This window comes from Perognathus longimembris, chromosome 5, assembly GCF_023159225.1.
Source record: "Perognathus longimembris pacificus isolate PPM17 chromosome 5, ASM2315922v1, whole genome shotgun sequence".
Taxonomy (NCBI): Eukaryota; Metazoa; Chordata; class Mammalia; order Rodentia; family Heteromyidae; genus Perognathus; species Perognathus longimembris.
The window spans coordinates 8,218,033-8,240,960 of NC_063165.1; the positions used below are offsets into that span (position 1 = coordinate 8,218,033).

Below are 22,928 nucleotides of genomic sequence, written 5' to 3' on the forward strand. Positions count from 1 at the left end.
GGAAAGGAAATCTGTTTTCCTTGTGACTCTTCACAAGAAAAGGTCCTAATGTCTAACTTTTAAAAGTCGATTTTCCTTTGGTGCAACCAGCCATTTGTATTCACAGGGTTAGTTCACCTTTGGATTGAACCAATGTCAGACTGAAAATACTCAGGAGGGGAAAGACTGTATTTATACTGAACGTTCATATTGTTTTTTGCTTATCATTAAACAGAGCAGAACAACAAGTATGTATACAGCATTTACAATACATTAGATATTGTAAGTAATCTAGGGGTGATTTAAAGTATACAGAAAGATGTTAGATAACAGACAAAGACTATGCATTGGTGTGTGTGTGCACGCATGTGCATACGTGCGTGTGCCTGCGAGTGCCAGTCTTGAGGCTTGAACTCAGGGCCTGGATGCTGTCCCTGAGGCTCTTTGTGCTTAAGGCTAGTGCTCTACCATTTGAGCCATAGCTCCACTCTGGCTTTTTGGTGGTTAATTGGAAATAAAGAATCTCACAGCCTTTCCTGTGTGAGTTGGCTTTGAACATGATCCTCAGATCTCAGCCTTCTGAATAACTAGGATTACAGGCATTAGCCATCAGCACCTGCTCAAGACTAAAATTTTTCTATAAGGGACTTAAGCATGCACAGCATTTGGCATCTTCGTCAAGGCCTGGAACCCATCCATCTCCCGGAGATAAGGAAGTAAGACTGTACTTACCCAAATGAGTAGAAAATGTATGGACAAGTGTTTCTAACAGCTTTATTCATAATCTCGCACAAGCGGAAGGACTCAAATGTCCTCCAGTCCTCGAGAGGAGAAACAAACTGTGATACGCTGAGACAGTGATGACAATGGAGGAAGTCTGGACGGAATTGTGAACAGACGTGGGGAAACCTCCTATGCTTGTGTTAAAAAGGAAGAAGCCAGTCCAAAAAAGCTACTTGCTGTGTTACTCCAACGACATGACATTCTGGGAAAGGAAAAACTATTCAGGTGGCTAAAAAAAAAAAAAAAAAAATGAGTGGATGCCAGGGATGGGAAAAGAGAGGGAGGAAAGCTGAGGCAAAGAGGCAGAGGACACAAGATACTTAAGGTGATGAAATTATTCTTCATGATACTGTAGAGGTAGTTACACGGCACCATGGATTTGTCAAGGCCCATAGGAATGCACAACACAGAGCGCACTCCAAGGTAACAAGTTTAGAGGAACAGTACTAGAGGGAGGCAAGGGTCCTTAGAACAAAAGCTAGGATCTGTGTCCATCTAGGAGACCCCACTGGAGCAGCTCTCTGACAAGGCACAAGCAAGTGGCCCTGGCGGACAGACAGTGAGCACAAGAAGAGAAAAGGCTTTTAGACCCTACTAACAGGGCAATCCCAAGGAGAAATGCCCAATGGGGGCAGAGTGGACATTGAGATGAGGAGTTTCTAGAGCTGCAGAAAGGACCAAAGGACTCTTGTACCCCACCCTGCTTGCATCATCTCATCACGGGCCCTTGTTCTAAACAAGAGCCATTCCTGACCATGAAAAGTTCTCTCTCCTTCCCATCCCACCCACCTGGCCAAAATCCTCCCATATTTCTTTCAAGAAGGTTTAGAGAATGGCCACAAGAACCTACAGGTCCTACAACCCCAGACAGAGAGTCAGGATGGATGCTGGCTCTGACTCATGTAGATCCAGGCTCGGGGAAGAGAGCCAAGAAGGATGCTCTCCGTGGCACACAGAGATCCCAGCTGTCACCTCACGGGAGCAAGGACCACAGGGAGCAGCAATGGGGACAAAGTGACAGTGTGGCTATGAATGTGTCTGCATCGGCCGTACGTGTGTGTGCTTGAGTCTGTATATGCACATTTCAAGCACAAGCCCATATTCATGTGTGTGCACACACGTGGATGCCTGGGAATGCCAGGCCTCGCTCTACCCCACCATCTGCATGGAGGGGGGGTGTCTGGGCTTTTCTGTCTCTTCCGTGTGGGATCCATACTTGCTCTCTCACGCCTCATGGCCAGTAGAGGTTAATCGCGGAAGCGGGGTCCCGATGCAGCCTCGGTTCGCGAGTGGTTGCCAGACCCCATGCCCACCAGCCCAAGGAAAGAAATGGGCACATGGTGGTCTCGGAGAATGCCTCTGGGGCGTTCTGATTTATTCAAATGAGGAGCCAACAGATATACCCCCTAAGGCGGGCACAGGAGAGGGACTGCTGGTTGGCCACAAGGGCTGTCCATCAAGTGATGTCAGGGGACTTCCTTTGTGGGCGGAGACCCAGCCCCCCAAGGATTGGGTTCTGGGGTCCCCGGCCATCAGACACGTGCTCAACCCCAGGGGCAGGGGCTTCTCTTCCTGTTAAAGGTGGAAGGGGAGGGGACAGGCTAAAGCCAGCTGTGGCCTCTTAAAGGCATAGCTGTCCCCAACAGGGGAAGAGAGGAATGTGTATGTGGCTATGTGCATGTATGTGCACACAGATTTGTGCATGTGTGTGTGAAAGTGCACCTCTTACATGTGCCTTTCTGTGTGTGCACACTGTGTGGCTATGATTGCGCATATGTGAGCACACGTGTGTGTACATCCCACACTTCCAGAACAGCTGGATGGGAAGGAAGGAAGATGTCATCCCTGGGCCTTGGCGGCCTAGCCAGGACCCCAACGGAGTAGAGATCTAAACTGAGGAGCGGGGGACTCAGCAGAGTGCCTGCATTAGCCACTCAGGGGTGACACCCAAGAAGAGAAGAAGAGGTGAAAGGCAGAAAACTGAAGTGGCCATGATTCAAAGACAGTGTGCAATATGGAGGACCAGGGAATCATGGATCTGGGGAAGCTGAGCAGAGACGGACAATAACACAAGGTAGATACAGGCTCGTCTCTTCTCTAAGTGACAGCCCCAGGGCTGCTCGTTCAAACTCCATGAGCTTCGGATTCTTGCCTGAAAAATGGCACCCTGACAGGACTCGAGGCAGGGCCCTTCGTGGAGGAAGCCAGGCCATGTATTCTACCTGCTTTGTGGTCCCCAGGGGTGCCAGACTATTCGCTATGAGATGAGAGGATGGATGGAGGTAAGGACGGTGAAGCCAAAGATGCTAAGATGAAGAGAAGAGAGAAGTCTGTGGAAAAGCCTTACAAGAGGAATGAGGAAACACTACTGGGGAACATAGGGCTCAAAAGACTGAAGGATGGGCCCAGGAAGGGCTGAACCCAAGGCAGACAGGATTAATTCAGAAGAAGAAAGTTGTGCCTGTGGGCATGGCCACACGATGGATTTTAGTAATAAGCCAAGAATAAAGAATCTAAGAAAAGCATCTAACTCCCCATGGCAAAGAGGCATTTTGTAGCTAACAAGAGAGTTTTTATTGTTTGGGTTTTCTTTGGGTTTAGGCTTTATCTTCAAAAGCACTGCATTAAGACCAAATGATTTTTAAACCTTTGATTTATTTATAGGCTGGGTATGTTTGAAAAACAAAAGAATGATTTGTTAAGCCTGGACCTCAATTATTTATTCAAAAGGAAACCTCAACCGAGTGTCTACAATGTTCCAGAATCAAATTCTGTTTATAAAAATGACAAAACTAGTTGCTCAAAAGATGGTATCCTATAAACTGTGACCAGAAGAGAAAAGGGAAGAAAAGAAAAGAAAGCAAATTGGCACTAACTCAATAAAGAAAGCTCTCTGAAATTCTAGGGAGAATATGGAATATTCCAGAAAGAACCTGGGCCTGGCTACCAGAAAGCTTCCCTCAGTGCCATCTCTGACACTATCTATACCCATTCCATTGTCGTACTGTGTGTGCCCTGGGTTGGGCCTGGGTCTAAACCACTATCTGGGTAGAAAACAGATCGGACAAGTAAAAAGTCAAGGGTAAGTGCTTGGAAGGTCAATGGAGGCTGGTGTGGGTGTCAGGGCCAGGGTGGCCAGCCTAGAGGGCTTCCTGGAGAAAGGTAGATAAAGATGGTGAGGAATCACACCTGAGCCCTGGGAACTGACAAATAAGAGGTAGTTGGTAACAAGCCACCAAGCCAGTCCTCACGGAGAGGCTGGGGAGGGGCACTTGCTACAGGAAGTCACAGTGACCACAGAAGGGGAGACCCGTTCTTCCCATGGCACCCTTGTGTGAAGAGGCACCAAGCCCAGGTAAGCAGTAGAGCTTGGATGGACACCGGTGGTCTGGCTGTAGAGTCAGCACCACTGATCATGGGACATGCCAACCCTCCAAAGGGTGGGTGACCACTTTGTTAAAAAAAATCCCAACAACTGGGGCTGGGGATATGGCCTAGTGGCAAGAGTGCTTGCCTCATATACATGAGGCCCTGGGTTCAATTTCTCAGCACCACATATACAGAAAATGGCCAGAAGTGGCACTGTGGCTCAAGTGGCAGAATGCTAGCCTTGAGCAAAAAAGAAGCCAGGGACAGTGCTCAGGCCCTGAGTTCACGGCCTAGAACTGGCAAAAAAAAAAAAAAATCCCAACTCACCTTTCCCATCAGAGTTTTTCCCATCTGAATCCAAAGAAACAAAGCCTTTCCTATAACCATTGTCTTCAGACACATGCTCGCTTTCAGCAGAAGGTTGGAGAATCATGACCAGCTCCTGACTGTGAGCAGAAATTACCCCCTCTCCCTTTCCTCCCCATGGCTCCCCTTGCAAAGGGATGGGCAGGGGAAGCCTCAAAAGCCTCCAAGTTAAGAGCTTCTTAATCTCACACTAGCCCAGCCCGTATCTGCTTTTTGTCAAACCCAAGAGAGGAAAGAAAGTCCCCCGCCCCCCCCCCCCCGTCCCCACCATCTTCCTAAGTGCAGATGGCCCTTGCCCAATATTGAAAAATAAGTCAAGTCACGGCCTCGGGAGCCACAGAGCTGACACGCGTCCAAACACAAGTTCTAGCACACCCTGGCCAGGGCTCCTGCCACCTCGAGGTTTAGGAAAGGCACACTCTATTCCTCTGTAATGTTGTGTCTGTACAGTTCCACTGGAGTGTGTTCTGTTGAATGAACACATGAATCTCCAATTAGTTTCTCAGCAGAAGGAGCCTTCTTGCTGAGTCACATTAAGCATGGATGCTCTGGGTACAACAGGCGAATCATCACGTTTTGGGATCCTGCCAAGAGAACTCACTGGAAGGGGGAGGGGAATGCTGGTCGGGTGCCAGTGGCTGAGGCCTATCATTCTAGCTGCTCAGGAAGCTGAGATCTGAGGATTGCAGTTCAAAACCAGCCCAGGTAGAAAAGGCCAAGAAACTCCAATTCATGAATCTCCAATTAACCACCAAAAAGCTGGAAGTGGAGATGTGGCTCAAGTGGTATAGCACTAGCCTTGAGCAAAAAAGGTCAGGGACAGTGCCCAAGCCTTGAGTTCAAGTTTCAGTACTAGAGAAAGAAAGGAGGGAGGGAGGGAGGGAGGGAGGGAAGGAAGGAAATACTCATATATGTTAGATATAGAGTAAGCTCAGGCAATCAGATTAGAGCCATGGAAAAGTTAGACAACACCTTACAGTATGTAGAAATTAGAAGCCCTTTTCTATTATAGCAAAAAGATACAGACAGTGGATCTAAATCCCATATATAGATATTTTAAAAATCTACTCACAAGCTAGGCAGGCATCTGTGACTTATGTCTGTAATCCTAGCTATTCAATAAGCTGAGATCTAGGGATCAAGGTTCAAAGCCAGCCTGGACAAGTAAGGTTCTGTGTCCAAGTATTGGCATGCACACAAGGGTATACACACACACACACACACACACACACTCAAATCTACATATAGTATTTATATGGTTTAATGACTATCTTCTTTTAGATAATATTTTTGCAGTTCTGAATAGACAATTAAATATTCAAGTTTAATATCACAGGAGAAAAAAGGCAGCACCTTCATGAAGAAGCTGACAGAAAAGTGAATGTTTAGAACTTCATCTCACACAGAGAACCAAAAGCTTTAAGTCATGTGCCTATGCTGCCAGAAAGGACTTGTTCAAAACCCTTTTGCAGGCTGGGAATGTGGCTTAGTGGTAGACCTCTTGCCTAGCATGCATGAAGCCCTGAGTTCAACTCCTCAGTATCATATAAACAGAAAAGGTCCAAAGTGACACTGTGATCCAAGTGGTAGAGTGCTAGCCTTGAGCAAAAAGAAGCTCAAGGACAGTGCCCAGGCCCCGAGTTCAAGTCCCAAGACTGACAAAACAAACAAAAAAACCCAAAAACCTTGTGTGTTATCCAATCTACATGCTCAGAAATCTACCACCCAGGGCTCCAGAGTACCTCAGAAATCCTATTCTGTTTTATTCATTTGAAAAAAAAAAAAATCTAACCTGAAAATAATTTCTAAAATTCATTCCTTATCTACAACATGAGGAAGAAAATTTTCCCCACCAATGGAGTAAAATAAGTGTCCCAGAGGATCTAAAATTAAAAATAGACATATATAGTGACTATCAAGTAACAAATGCTAAGAGCCAGTCAAATGGGACCTTTGACAGTCAGTTAAGGCATTTGGTAAGAACCACCCATGAATACATTCTAAAGAAATACTTGAATGGATGTCTTCACAACCTGAGCATGTGGTGACATTTCTTAAAGAGGCTTCGAGAGAGAAAAGCAAAGAAATGCTCCTAAATCAGTATTTACCTACATTCCCAACCTCCTCTAACTATCAAAGACCCCTAAGCCTTCACCATTATCAGCTTATGAACCTATTTCCAAGAAGAGAGAAGAAGAAAGAGAAAGGAGGTGAGAGGAAAAGGAGGATTGTCTCGCCTATCCAAACATTAAATTCAGTCCTTTGACATCCTGACAGTAATTGAGCTGAGAGGGATTGCATTTTGTTAAAATGACTTTAAAAGGGTTGTTGAGAATTTCCCCTACAGCAGAGACCCGCCTGTGATTGGGGGGGGGGTGGGGTCCTCCTGATTTTCATTTTCTCACAGCATTCCACTTATTTTGGACAGAATAAAACCCTTAGAAACACACCCAGACCCCGCCACTTGAAGTTCTGCCCCTTGAAGTTCTCCATGCTATTTTCTCCTGTGGCCTGCAGGGTCAGCTGTAATCCACGCTGATCATTCCTCAGGCTTAGACCTCCACCATCTTCATAAACAAAGACAGAGCCAGAGCCAGGCACCCTAAGGACCAGCATTTTCCTCATAATAGCAGAGCCATGACACAGCAAACTACAGAAAGTGTAGCTGGGAAAAACTTAAAGAAAAGTCCTAGGCTTCCAATTTCTGAACATTCCCTGCCTTGTTGCTGGAAACCCGGAGTTCTCACAAAGCGTAATCGCCTGACAGCGTGGGACTGAAGAAGATACTAAACGACAAGGGTCTCCCTCTGTGAGGACACCCTGGGCCTGCTTGAATCCACCCGGCCAGGGCTGGCTCCTGGAAAGCCTAAGCGACAGCTTCTCCCTGCGGTTTGCCTGGCTTTAGACAAGGCAAGACAGGGCATCCCACAGTGCCAACCTCATTAAAAAGGACATGGCCTTTTCTGCCTGGAAAGAGTTCTGTTCAATAAAGGACCAGATCTGCTTTCTTCATGCATCAGAAAACGAACTGCTTTCAGAAAGATCAAAGGCACCATTAGAATGTTCCTTAAAAGTTCGCACTGAGAGGTGTCATATGATGCAGCAATTTCACTCTTTTTTGTGAGTGTATGCCAGTTCTGGGGCTAGAACTCAGGGTCTGGTTGTGGCCCCTGGGTTTTTTTTTGCTCAAGGCTATTGCTCCACTATCTGAGCCACAGCTCCACTTCTGGACTTTTTTTGCTGATTAACTGGAGATAAGAGCCTCACAGACTTTCTTGCCCAAGCTGGCTTCGAACTGAGATCCTCAGATCGCAGCCTCCTGAGTGGCTAGGAATAAAGGAATAAGCTAGTTACTAGTGCCCAGCATGCAATTTTACTCTTAAGAGTGGGAACCTCCAAGAGAAGTAGGAAGCACAAAAACTTGGCAATGAAAGGCTCATCACACTATTACACATGATAGCCCAAAGGTGGAAGCAACCCAAATGTCCATCTCGATGAAGAGGTTAACTAATGTTGGTTATAACCATACAAAAAAAAAAATCAGTCATGAAAAAGACGGTACTGATACACACTATAAGATACATAAATTGATACAACACGAGGCTAAGCAAAAGACTCCAATCACAATTCTGTTTATAGGAAGTATCTGAGACAGGCAAATCCATACAGTAAGTTGGTAGTTGCTAGTGGAATGGAGACAGGAAGTAACTACTATAGAAATGGGGTTTCTTTCTTAATAAAAAGAAATTTAAAAAAAAATTTTTGGTCAGGGGCTGGGGATATGGCCTAGTGGCAAGAGTGCTTGCCTCGTATACATGAGGCCCTGGGTTCAATTCCCCAGCACCACATATACAGAAAATGGCCAGAAGTGGCTCTGTGGCTCAAGTGGTAGAGTGCTAGCCTTGAGCAAAAAGAAGCCAGGGACAGTGCTCAGGCCCTGAGTTCAAGGCCCAGGACTGGCCAAAAAAAAAAAAAATTTTTTTTTGGTCAGTTGTGAGGTTTGAAACTCGGGACCTGGGTGTGCTGTCCCTAAGCTCAAAGCTAGTGCTCTGCCACTTTGAGCCACAGCGTCTTTCCTGTTTTCTGGAGATTAATTGGAGATACGAGTCTCGCTGACTTTCCTGCCCACGCTGGCTTTGAACCATGATCCTCAGATCTCAGCCTCCTAAGTAGCCAGAATTACAGGTGTGAGCCACCCACCAGCTACTGGTTTGGTTTTGTTTTTTAATTCTTTTTTGTACAGTAGTTTTTTAAGAGTTTCTTTTATTATTATAATTGTATTATCTTTTTTTTTTTTTGCCAGTAGTGGGGCTTGAATTTGGGGCCTGGCTGCTGTCTCTGAGCTCTTTTGCCCAAGTCTATCATTCTCTATCACTCTGAACCACAGTGCCAGGTCCAAAACAGTGTTTCTTTACTGGGGAATGAGTATTCTAAATGGAATGCAATGGAGTCACATATCTCTGAATATATCAAAAGTAATTCAATTAAATATTTAAATAAGGTAAACTTTAGAGAATATGGATGACATCTAAACTTTAAAATGTTTAAATATAGGTAAGCATGTATATCCATATATACATATAAAGTATATGTACGCACATATTTTGAAAGAATTAAACATGCTTTTCAATGAGTAATTATTTATTATAATTCTAGTCAAAGAAGAACCACACACTTATTAGTAAAAGGGGGGGTCTTTACTTTTTTTGAGGGGGGGGATCAGTACTGGGATTTGAACTCAGGCCCCCATACTCCATGTGCTTGATCACCTGGTGCTCTACCTCTTGGGCAATGCCTCCAGTTCTGAGTTTTGCTGATTATTTTAGAGATGGAGTCAGGCAGACTTTTCTACCTGGCCTAGCTTCAAATTGCAATCCTCTGATCTCAGCCTCCTGAGGAGCTAGGATTACAGTCATAAGCCACCAGGCATTCTGCTATTTAATTTTTTTAAATTTATTTGTCATCCTAAGTGTCCATCCCCCATAACAACATTGCTATGAATATCATTTCCACTCAGTTTCTCTCTGGAGCGCCCCCCTCCCACCTCCCACCAGCAAGAACAAGCTGGTACACACAAGTTTGAGTTCTGTAATTATTTGCAAGGTTTGCTTGGCTTTGGGGGGTTGGAGGGGCTTCCCTCAATTTGCAGTGCAAATTCAGAATCCAAATGGTGATTCCATCCAAGGGAATGACAAATTTGAACAGCTACAACTTGAAAGCAAATATAATGAGAACACCAGCCCCATGAGCAGGTGAAATACAAACTTCACTCTACTTCATGGCTGATTCTGTCTCCTGACTTTGTAAATACTAAGAAGAGCAACTCACACTTACATGGCACTTACTGTGCTCTTGACCCTCTTCTAGCAATTTCCATGCACAAACTCACTGAATGGAGAGGGAAATGGTTTTAGTCCCATGATACAGATGAAAAGACTGGAGTTCACAGACATTATATAACTAACTGGAGCCTGGGCCCATATACTCTGGCTTTAGCCACTACTCTGAATCCCCAACAATGGGGTGAACCCAACTTAACAACGATGCAGACTACAGCTCCCAGCCTTGCTTGGAGCCTCCCTTCATCCCCAGCGTGCCCCTTACCTATGGACCACCCCCACCCTGTGCAGATGCTCAACTGCCGAGATGAGCTGCCGGATGTATCTGCGGGCTTCTGACTCCTCCAGCCGCTTCTTCTCGTAGATCTTGTGCATTAAGTTGCCACCAGGGCACAGCTCCATCACCAGGTAGTAGCTGTTCTCTGTCTCCAAGATATCTAGGAGCTGTGTGATGTTGGGGTGGCGGATCATCTGTTGGATCTGCCCCTCTCGCCTCAGATTTTTGGTGACATAAGTGTCCTTCTTGGCTCTCTTCTTATCAATGACTTTTATGGCCACCTGAAAGAGACCAAAGAACATGGCTGTTATCAGGCCCTGCCGCAAAGGTTATTTCTCAACTAGTCCTTCGAGCATGCTAGGAAAATGACACATACAAATACAAAAGGCTAAAGATAAATGCAGCATTGCCTGGAAGAAATACGGGATCTAAAATGGCATCAGGGTTGGGTACCAGTGGCCCATGCCTGTAATCCCAGCTACCCAGGAGGCTGAGACCTAAGGATCAAGGTTTGAAGCCAGCCCAGGAAGGAAATAAGAGAGACTCTTGCTTATCTCCACTACACTACCAAAAAAGCCTGAAGTGGAGCTGTGGCTCAGGGGGTAGAGTCTTGAGCAAAAGAAACAGTACCCAGTACCTGAGTTCAAGCCCTAGAACTGGTGCGCGTGCATGTGCACACACACACACACACACACACACACACACACACACACACAAGAAGATGGAGGAAAGGGGGAGATTGTCCTTTCCATTCAAATCTGTAGTATCCTTCTCTCTCTTTTTCCATTGGGGAGTCACTATTTCAGTCTCCAAGTCCTATGACCCCGCTATTCTTGACTATGCTGGAGGGGATGTATGTGTGTGTGCACATCAATAACAAGGCTTGAACTCAGGGCCTTGAGCTCTCATTGCTTACACATGGCAGGTACTCTAGCACTTGAGCCATGCCTCCAGTGCAGCTTTTTGCCAGCTAATTGGAGATGAAATCTAGGGGACTTTCCTGCCCAGGCTGCCTTTGAGTCTCCATCCTCCAGGTCTCAGTCTTCTAAGAAGTTAGGATTACAGGTGTGAGCCACTGGTGCCCAGTCACCTTACCTATTCTTCCTTAAGGCCTCACTTCCCTCTCTAATGAGACAGTAAGATACCATGTCAGCTCCTTCTGCCAGATGCCTGCTCAGACCCTGCCTCTGAACACCCAAGCTATGGTCTCCCATAGACACTCTCATATCCAGCCAAGGCAGGAAGACAACAACAGGCCTTCCATTTCTGTTTATTTTCTTTCTTAGCAACTGTATTTCCTGTTATATATTGCAACTACACAGTTGCCTCTTTCACAGGCAATGCAAAAGATTAGGATAGGGTGTATGTGCATATATATGTAGTATATTATATTACATATACTACATATTATATATATATTAGTAGAGGGTATAGGTATATACATAAATGATAGATAAGTAAATAAGTATGCATTTGCAGTGAGAGACTTAAATGTTAGTTTGTGGACATAGCTCAAGATAAAATAATAGAAGCTTGCATTCCAATATACAGCAAGGTGACTACTATTCATGAAACTGTATTGCATGCTTAGAAATCACTAAGAGTCTCAGTGTTCCTAAAATACACACACACTCACAGAGACACCCACACATACCCACACCAACACCCCCACACCCCACTGAGGATATGGGTATGCTAATGAGATTATGAAATCCTATCACCATCTATACACCTATCAAAACATCACACTAAACACAGTAAATACATGCACATTTTACCTGTCAACTAGAACACAATTATGCTATTTAAAAAAAAAAACTTAATGAAAAGAAAATGTTAAAAAAAAAATGCACAAGTTGCTGGGCACTGATGGATCACACTTATAATCCTGGAAACTCAGGAGGCTGAGATCTGAGAATCAAGGTTTGAAACCAGACCAGGCCAGAAAGTCCTCAAAACTCTTATCTACAATTAAACACACACGTAGGGAATGGCTATGCCTTTAAGAGGGGACGGCCCAGTTAGCCCGTCCCCCCTCTTTCCAGCTTCAACTGGAAAAGAAGCCAGGTCAGTCCCTGCCCCTCAGCGGCAAGCACGTGTGCCACCATGGAGGCTGGAGACCCCAGAGGCCCAGTCCTTGGGGGGCTGTGGTCTCCACCCATAGAGGAAGTTCCATGACATCACCGTGATGGACAGTTCACTAGCCAATCGTTAATACCCAGTTAGTCCCTCCTCTTCCTGCCCACCATTACTGTTATATAAACCCCTCCCTTGAATAAAATCCTTTGAGGCTGGTAGTCCATCGGACCAGCTCCCCGAGATCTTCGTGTCTGGCCTCTGCTCTTAAATGTGAGAGGGATTGGGACGGGGGTTACCTCAGCTTAGCTTAGCCGGATAGGGACACGCTCCACCTCTCCTGCTGGCAGAAGAAGCAGAGCCGACTGCCCCTCACAATTTGGGGCTTAGCATCTCCCCAGGGAAAGGGGGGGACGTGGGGTTTAGCCCCCCCCCCCCACACACACGCATACACATGCGCACACACGCCTGAAGTGGCACTGTGTCTCAAGTGGTAGAGCACTAGCTTTGAGCAAAAAGAAGCTCAGGGACAGTGCCTAGGCCCCGAGTTCAAGCTTCAGGACCCGTGTGTGTGTGTGTGTGTGTGTGTGTGTGTGCGCGTGTGCACGTGCAAACATACACATACACACACATACAATATCGGCCAAGGCAATCAGCAAAGGGACCTAGACCAGACTGGGAGTCCTGTGCATCTCACAGAAGACCTGCACCACCCCAAGTCTTTGCGGTCAGGGCTCTCAACGCACAACAGCTGTGGCTTGGCCCCAACCCATTCTGTAAGTGCTAGAATAACAGCTTTATAAACCATGCTTATTCCTGACGTGTGTGTGTGTGTGTGTGTGTGTGTGTGTGTGTGTGTGTGTGTGTGTGTGATCCTGTTGGGGAGATAGAGGGGGAAAAAAGCTGAAAAGTGGAATTAAGTTATTAAGTTCTGTCTCCGCTTGGCTCAGTGGTTGCAATGTTTTAAAAATTACACCCTTTGGCAATGAAATCTTAATCTAAGTACTACGGATAAACAACAGTCTAAAAGCCGGCAGTAATATGATCTGCCTTCTTTTTTTAAAAATAGAGCACACAGTTATTGTTAGGATAATTTATTTAGTTCGTTAATTGCCTGTGCTAGTTTGAATAATGGCCACCCAAAGATATTAAGTGCTAATCCCCGGATTCTATCAATGTGACTTTATTTGGAAAGAGAGACTTCCGCAGATGTGGTCAAGGACTTGCAGATGAGATGAATTCCTGGGTGGGTCCTGTATATCACTTGGGGGCAGAGGGAAGTTTTGCACAAATCCATAGAGGAGACAGCATGTGCACAAAGAGCCATCGTCTACAATGATGGAACCATGGGCCAAGAGGGACTACCAGCCACCAGAAACCAGAAGAAACGAGAGCAGATTCTTTCTCAACAGTCTCTGGAGGAAGTGGAAGTCCTACCAAATGTCTGGTTTTAGACTCTTCGCATCCAGAACTCTGAGAATTAATTTTCTACATTAAGCCACCACGTTTATGGAAATTGGTTACAGCATTCAAAAGTAACTAATACATTTTGAAGAAGAGGTCAAGAATCTTCAAGGACAGGAATTGTTGCCTGACTCAGCCCCTCTGGGGCACATGTCCAGGTACCATGAGACCTTCCATAGCAAACATGAAAAACATCACTTTTTTTTTTTTTTTTTGGTGGTGCTAGAGCTCTTCAGATCTCAGCCTCTAAGCAGCTAGGATGACAGCGGCTAGATGCTGTCTTAAGCAATGGAGAAAATCCATTTCCTGTACAAGATCTGAAACCAAGATTCTAGCTCTTCAATGCAGGTGAACTGCAAAGAGACCCCTCACCCCGATTTTCCAAAGGAATCTGTTGTCAAAGATTTCCCTCACATTTCCAACAAATTAAGTAGCAAAGTGTTGTGTGATTCCAGTATATGACAGTTGGGAGCAGATTATTCATTTTTCATAAGTTAACGAATCAAATAATATGGTAACTCTCTATCTTGGTTCCCCTCTGCTCAGTCCATAACAAGATGCCTACCAATGATGGATAAAGTCATCCAATTGTCTTTTAAAAAAAAATCCTAGGGAAAAAAAAATCCTAGGGCTAAAAAGGCACACTAGAAAGCATCTCTAGAGGTAAAAGAATTGGGAGGTTTGAAAGCCCTAAGGAGGGAAATGAGTAGGCCGAAAGGCTTTTTGTCCTGAATGGAATGGGAGCCTGGCCCTCTCCAGTATGAGAGGAGAAAAGGATGCACACAGGTCCCAGTCTCAAGGAAATGCAGTGACAGAAAAGGATTCCTGCTTGATGCCTTTTGTCAACTGATTAGGAGGAAAACGAAGGCTTGAGCAATATGAGAGACGCACAGAATCACCTGGGTTCAGGAATGGCGGAATGGCACTCACTTTCATAAGGCAGTTGGTCCCTAAGGTGATGTACATAACTCACTTAGCACAATGTCTGGCACTAGTTAAGTACACCCTATGTTGATGTCATTACGACCATTATCATTCTACTTGCAACCAATCAGACTCCAGAAACAGTGAAGCAGTATTCAAGCTCATCAGCTGACAAAGAAATGTGCATTTCTTTGACCCACTGCAGGAGCGCATAAACAAGCTTGAATCACGTTTCAGGGTTGTGAACGTCTGGAATAGAATTTTCTTTAAAGCCCAAAGCAGTGTCTATCCATCTAGTCTCATCCTCTTTAAATACTGACTTGGTTGAGAATGTCTACATAGGATCAGTGTTAACAGGATTTTAAATTCAGCCCTTCATCCAGGATCACCCCACATTGCCTTGAAAATGCATTACTTGGAGCCCTATCAAGAACTGTCAAGGTATCCAATCTCCAAAATGAAAAGTCAGATGGAAAACGGAACTTCCATATGACCGAGAGGAAGGAAAATATAGTGAGCAAAAGACTCCTTTGTAATATCACAGAAATACATGTACATGTTTTACCCATTATACAGTAGTAGGCTGTATTTTACAAAGCTCATGCCCCCAGCAAATCACTTTTGAACCATAGGGTTTTAAATAATCAAAATGCACAGGGAGTACGAAGTCCCGATCAAATGAATTTTCTTTTGACATGGAAATGAGCAGCCCCTCCAACAAGAAGCTTTCTTTTCCAGAACACTTTGGTTTCTTAATGAGTACTGTATGCTGGAATGAAATTAATCTTTCCTTGCTCAATGAACATTTATGAAGCATTTCAAACACACCTGACACTGTGGCTGATACATTGTTATGGAAGCCAAAGTAGACTACAGACCATCTGAGCAGCATCAGTTCTATGGGATTCGCCATGGCAGAGTAAAGGTGTAAGAATAAAGGACTACGAAGGTTCACCAAGGGCCAGGACCAGACTTCCCAGCTCCTCTCCTACCTCCACTCAACTTTCCATGCTGTAGGAAGTCTAGGGGTGCCCAGAACAGCAGCTGAGCACCCAGGCTTTGCATTTGGGATTCAATTGCTCCCAACTCACTTTCTGCCACTTATTTAGCAGCTTGGACCTCTTTAAGCCTTAGTTTCTAATTTGTTTTAACAATGGAAGAAGGATGAGGGCACCTGCCTCATATAATCCGGGAGAGAGAAAGGAGGAACCCCAGAAGCAGTATTTAGCACCAGGAATCATCAATGCAGCCCTTGGTGAGAGTTCAGGATTCTTTATTTTGCACAAGAGGAAGAGATAGAAGCAGAAGCCTGGAATCGATGCCACCTCACTCTCGCCCTCTAATTCTAAGTTGCACTTCTGCTGGGGGCCTTTTGAGGCCCTAAGACACATGATCACACGAGATCACATGAGATGTTACCTAGGTCTATAGAGGAAGGAACCCATAAGACAGTCACCAAGGTCACGAGCCTTGTCCTGGAAAAATCACTCGTGAAGGAGCCCTGCCTCTGTCTATGGACAGCTTCTCCTGCCCGTGACATGCTGCTCACTTCAAACTAACAAATCCACCCGGGACTGTGTCTTACACTTGACAGCTCCACTCTCTGAACAGCTCTGTGGCTGTGCTTCACAAAACTTCGTATCCCATCTTCTTGAGTCTTGTCCTTGCATCTACAGCAGCTCTCTGCTGCTGTCGCCAGCACGGCCCTGTGGCCTCTTTAACCGTTTCTTAGCATTTACCAAAATAGTCTGTGTGAAGTGTAAAGAGTGAATATCAGCAACTAAGGTTGGAATAAAAGAACCTGCACTGCCAAGGGCTTGTGGCTACCTAGTGAACACAACAACACTTGGCAAAGGCAAGCCAATGACATCGACACTGCTTGTGAACTTACAGTTAGCTGGTGAATTTGTGGAGAGACATAGTGTTTCTGTCCACGTTTTCTGATTTAGCTTGCTCACAACAAGCTAGAACCCCTAATGTGACTATATTTGGAGAAAGGAGTCTTTCAAAGAAACAATTAAGGTTAAATGTTGTGAGTCTCCAAGCTGGGTACCAGTGGCTCATGCCTGTAATCCTAGCTACTCAGGAGGCTGAGCTCTGAGGATTATGGTTCAAAGCCAGCCCAGGCTGAAAAGTCCTTGAGATTCTTACCCCCAATTAATAACAGAAAAAGCTGGAAGTGGCACTGGAGCTCCAGAGGTAGAGCTCTAGCCTTGAGCAAAATGAACTCAGAGATGGTGCCCAGGCCCAAAGTTCAAGCCCCAGGACTGGGGGGAAAAGTGGGTCTCCAAAATCAAAGTTCAGCAAAATAAAGCACCAAGACGTGGGTAATCAAAAGGGGTGGGGTGGGGCCAGGGGGAAAGAGGTAGACAAATGAAGAGGAGAAGAGGGGGGAAATGCAGACAAGAATCTAATGTATATGCTACAAAATGCAGAAGCGTGAGGGAAGAGGTGGGTAGGGAAAGGATAAGTGAAAATGTTGAAAGGGGTGACAGTGATCAAGATATATTGTATTCATAAATTTAATCTTGGCAATATCTTCATGAGAAAAAGAAAAAGGAGTGGGGCTCCAATCCAATAAGACTGTTGATTTTATAAGGAGAGCAATTTGGATCCTACAAGCACACAGAAAAAGGATATGCGAGGACACAGCAACTTGATGACCATCTGCAGGACAAAGAAAGAGGCCTTAGGTGAAACCAAACTTGCCAACAGTCTTGATCTTGGAACCTGCAACTCCTGAGACTGTGAGAATCTACGTCTCTGTTGTTTAACTGCTCAGTCTCTGGTATTTTATTATGAAAGCCTGACTAGACAGCCAGTCATTAAAATGTCTTGTCTTGTAAATCCCATCATAAATAAATAAAATGTGGGGGAATTGAACTGAGCAGGGTGGGCAATAAGGGCAGTCCTCAAAATCCAGGATGAAAATGACAATGGGCTGAGGGCTTGGCTGTGGCAGCCAGGCCCAAATTCAGCATAAAAAAAGGCAGAAACCCAAAGTGATTAACCAGATCCAGTGGGAAGTTTTGAAAATAAATTGGTTTCACGCCTTCTTCCCAATAAACAATGCGTGTAAACGCATCCAAGCGGAACGTAGTCTTGTGTGGATGGTACTTATTTAACAGGAAGCAGAAATTTTCCTTTGCTGCCTTTATAATTAATTTCAGTGTTGCTCCAATTCAGAGAAAGGATGCTAGACCGCCCGACACACACGGCTGTCTTTTATAGGGGCCCATTAATTGCTGCTATTTATGTAGCCAAGCTCAATTGCTTCTGACCCTTGGTTCCCCAGGGCTTATTCTCCTGGGCTCCTGCAAGCAAAAAAAAAATTTTTTTTTTTTTTTTTTTTTTGGTAAATGAGAAGAATAAGTGTTCTTTCCTCAGTTTTGAAAATGAGGAGAAAAAGACTTGTTTCTCAGTTGAAACAACAGAGCTCATTAGGAGGGATGAGGCAAACACAGAGCCTTGTTCAAAGAAGAAGCTGGGAAAGCCCTCCCACGCCCACCCGTGGAGGTTCAAAGCCACTTTCCCAGGGACACTCTGCGATTCACTGAGCAAATCATGGAAACACAGCCCGCTGGCAGGAAATGAGAAACTGGCTCCTGCAAGACAGGGGGAAAAAAATGCAAGATGGAGCATTCTGAGACAGCAAGGTAGACGCCAGGCTGCACAGACCAGGACAGATGTGATCGCTGGAATTCTTATCCATGTCCATCCATTCAAAGAGAATAGGCTGCTCCTCCCTCCCAGGATCCACAAGGAAGAGAAGCCCACGGGTGTAATGCACAACCCTGAAATCGGGGTGGAAGCCCACCCAGCCACGTGTCCAGTGCTGTCCAACCAAAACGTGGCAGCCACCTATGAAAGTTTACATCGTTATTAATTTTACATCCTATTCTTCAAAAAGTAGCAAGTGAACTTAATACACTGATTTTCTACAATCCAATGTATTTAATACAGTTTTTCAGCATGCAATCCATTATTTCAGAATTCTTGACTTCTGCTTGAGGCAGGGTCTTGCTACATAGCCCAGGCTGGCCTCAAACTCGAGATCCTCCTAACTTTAGCCTTCCTAATGCTGGGATTTCAAGTATGTACTGTGACTAGCTCTTTTTTCTTCTTCCTCCTCTTCCTCTTCCTCCTCCTCCTCCTCCCCCCCTCCTCCTTCTCCTTCTTCTTCTATTTTGTTGTGCTTGGATCAAACCAGACAGTACCTCCAGCTTGAGCAATGCTTCCAGCCCTTTTTCCTTAGGTTATTTTTCAGATAGGGTCTCAATTTTATTTTATTTTATTTTATTTGCTCTGGCTGACCTTACACCTTGATCTTCCAACCCATGTCTCTCAAGTAGCTGAGTTCACTAGCATTCACCACCACACCCAGCTTGTTTGTTAAGATGAGACTCTTACTAATTTTTTCCTCAGACTAGCTTTAACCCCCAGTCCTCCCAATCTCCACCATCAGAGTCAATGGGATTACAAGTATAAGCCATTGCACCTAGCTTCAGCCCTCAAATTTCTCAATGAGCTATCTTATAAGCTATTTGAGGTACTCTATCTTTGAAGTATGGTGTGTATTTATTCTTACAGCACATGTTGTACACTCAAACACAAAGGGAAGAAGTGGTAAGAAGCTTCTCTTATAGACAGAAAATTCTGGCTGAGTGGCTTTATGAGAGTCACTTACATTCTCTGAACAAACACCCAGCCTGCTGCCCACCTACCACCTAGCACTCAACCGAAGCCCAGTAAGGGAAGGCAAGGATGGAGCAATTCCCCACTGGCTCATCTTCAATGTCACAGGTGCTCACCTGTCACACATTTACATGAGAAGGAAATTGTGCTTTTTAGGATCCAATCAAGGTCAGAGCCCCAGTACTGAGAAACCCCAGGCCGGAGACTTCACCTCAACCAACCTTAGGTGCTGCACCAGTAAGGATAATGGAGATAAATATGGTAGCCTAGGTAAATGGTGCAATCATTGCCACTACAGATGAGTCCACCATAATGACAATACAGTAGGATGAGTGTACAGTAGAAAGCTGGAGATGGTACTGGGGGAGGGAGGAGGAAGGAAGGAAGGAGGGAGGAGGGAAGGAGTAAAGGAAGAGGGGGAAAAGGGAGAGGGAGAGAAGGAAGAAAATAAGTAATAGGGGCTAGGAATACGGCATAGTGGTAGAGTGCTTGTCTCATATACATGAAGCCCTGGGTTCGATTCTTCAGCACCATATATGCAGAAAAGACCAGAAGTGGCACTGTGGCTCAAGTGGTAGAGTGCTAGCCTTGAGCAAAAAGAAGCCAGGGACAGTGCTCAGGCCCTGAGGTCAAGCTCCAGGGCTGGCAAAAAAAAAAAAAAAAAAAGTAACAGAGGAGGGAGGGAGGGAAGGAAAGGGTAGGAAGAAAAGGAAAAGGGAAAAGGAAGAGGGAGGAAATGAGGGAGAGAAGTAATGAAGGAAGGCAGGATGGGGAAGGAGAGGAGGTAGTGCAGAAGAGAAGGGAAAGGGAGAGAAGGAGGGAAAGAGAGAGGGAGAGAAGAGAGGGAGGGAGGACGGAGGGAGGCAGGCAGGCAGGCAGGCAGGCCAAACCAGCACTGAAGAAGGCAAAAAATCGGAGGCAGGACAGGCATGGCAGATGCAGGAAAGGAAGACTGAGCACTACACGGAGCCCAGGAATCCTCACAACGCTCTTCTCCCCAGTCCCGGGGCTGGTCACGCATGCTCAGCAGGTCCTCAACAATCTGCAGGAGGCCTTGCCAGGAGGCATGAGCACAAGGCAAAGTGTCTGCGCCTGCCTTGGAGCCTGTGCTCGTCAGCTAGCGAGAAGGTGGCCTTTCTCCCACCATGCTCTCTGACTTCTGCGTGTGGATGGTGTGGATGATATCCATCTGAATGATGAAGCACAAGCTGTGTTCCCACAAGGCCCCCATAAATCTTCCTGGTCTCCTTCCTGTTCCCTGAGAAGACTGAATGCCCTGCTTTAGCCGACAGCAGCCAGCGATCTCAGGAAAGGCACAGAAGCCACACGCAGATCGCAGGGGAACTGACTGGGGTGGGAGGTGGGAACGCAGTGGCACACTCCGTTCCTCTGCACGGGGTGCGTGGAGGACGCCTGACTAAGACCCTACGACTCGGGCCCTGGATCCTTTTCCTTTCTCTCACATACATTCTTTTAATCATTTTCATTAATATCTCCCACTGTGCAGGTTTGTTAGGGCTACACACTGGGTGGTTGGAACAGTAGAACTCTCTTGTGCCTCAGTTCTGAAGACCAAGGCCAGGCTGTCCATGATGTTGGGTTGTATTTTTTTTGGGGGGGGCACTGTCCCCAGCTTGCAGATGGCATCTTCACACTGTGGTCACAGTCTTCCTGCCATCTGTGGTGACGAGTGGCCTCTCCTTATAAAGAGACCAGCATGGATCAGAGGTCACCCAAAGGCTGTCATATAAACTTATTTATCTCTTTAAAGACCTCATCTCTAAACACAGCCACATTTTGTGGTACTAGGTATTAGAACTTTAATATATGATTTAATTATGAGGGAGACATAACTCAGCCCAACAACACTCAGTATTTTTTCTTTTTACAGATTTTAATGATGACACAGGAAGAATCCGTGTTAAAGGGCAGGAGACCAAGCTCCTGAAAGGAATGATATGATAAGAAAACTTAACTCCAACAACCCAAGACATCTCCAAGAAAACATAGCACTTTGAGTCTCTGCGTTCCCTGTCACATTTTCTTGGCTCGTGAATTTCAGTACACTTTACTATTTTTAAGTTATGGCTTTTCTATCAATGAGTATAATCTTTGCATCTTAACTTTACATATTTGTGCTTCCTGCTATCTTTGACAATGGAGAACACTATATTTTCATTAGCATTTGTCACCTTGGGTTGTCCTTTTCTTAGCCACTTTCAGTAATGTGCCAAGTTTAGGAAATATTAGTTAAATACACTTCCTACCCTTTACTAAAGTTAAGCAAAAAGTGCCAAAGGTGGTGGCTCACGCTCATAATCCTAGCTATTTGAGGACTGAAGTTTGAGACACAACCAGGCAAAAGTTACTAAGAGCCTATTTCAGAAACAAGCTAGTGGGCTGAGAATATGGCTTAGTGGCAAGAGTGCTTGCCTTGTATACATGAAGCCCTAGGTTCAGTTCCTCAGCACCACATATATAGAAAATGGCCAGAAGTGGCGCTGTGGCTCAAGTGGCAGAGTGCTAGCCTTGAGCAAAAAGAAGCCAGGGACAGTGCTCAGGCCCTGAGATTAAGCCCCAGGACTGGCAAAAAAAAACCAAAAAAAAAAAAAACAAGCTAGTGTGGTAGTTCATACTGTAATTTAAGCTGTAAGAGAGGTGGAGGTAGAACGATCATCACCCAAGGCCTCCTGGCAAAAGCACAAGATCCTACCTGAGAAACAGGGGTGAGGTATGCCTCAAGTTGTAGAGTGGTTGCCTAGCAAGTATGACGCCTTAAGTTCAAATACCCAGTACTGCCAAAAAGTAAAAGTAAAAAAAAAAAAGTTTAACAAAGCATAAACAGGCCAAAAAGAAATTTCCCAAAGCAAATCCACGTCAATAATCATCAAGTATTTCAATATTTAATATAAAGAGGCCAGTCTTCTGTAGTAAATGACCATGATGTGTGTACTGGGCATGGAGCTATGATTAAATATTCCACATAGAGGAAAGAGAAACTCGAGCTGATACTAGGAAGAAACAATTATTGACCCCATTCCCCATAAGAAAATCTTGACAACTCTCTTATAGTAGCTGAAACCACAGAATGATGAATTCACAGCTGCCCCTAAATTGGCTATTGTTTTCTGGTGACTTTGTTTCAAGAGATCACCCACCAAGGCTGGGCCACGGCTGGGCCCAGATTTGGCTTTGAACCCACTCTGGATGTAGAGGAGCGATGTGATCTGGGCGGGGCCTGTGCTGGGCCACCCAGTGAGTTTGTTGTATCTGGTAATTCCACACAGGCAAGAAAGAACAGTAACATCTTTTTATCTTGTGAGCTATCTGGACTGGTCACGTGCAGAGCATAACACCCAAATCTCTTCACCAGTGATATCCTACGGAGCTGGCCCTTGCCGTCTTTCAGACAGAAGGGATGTGCCTCCATCACAGGTCACCAGCATTCTGTTGCAGGGGAGGAAACTGTACAGGTGGAACAGCTGTCTGTACAAGAGGAAAAGGTGTCTGGCAACCCTATTTATTAACACAGCTGTGACTGATACAAGGTCCTTAACTCTGAGATGTCAAAAGTTCCCTTTGAAACGAGGTCCTGGTGACTCATGACTGTCATCCCAGTTACTAGGGAAACTGAGAATGGAAGGCTCGAGAATCCA

General features: G+C 45.3%; 1 protein-coding gene across 2 annotated transcripts in view; it reads right to left on the reverse strand.

Annotated features, from left to right (window-relative positions):
• Positions 1-22,928, reverse strand: part of Hunk (hormonally up-regulated Neu-associated kinase) — a 97,483-nt gene that overhangs the window by 53,785 nt on the left and 20,770 nt on the right. For both annotated transcript variants that reach the window (XM_048346323.1, XM_048346324.1), the window contains exon 2: positions 10,102-10,394. In XM_048346323.1, the coding sequence (XP_048202280.1) occupies positions 10,102-10,394 (293 nt within the window). The remainder of the gene's footprint in view (positions 1-10,101; positions 10,395-22,928) is intronic.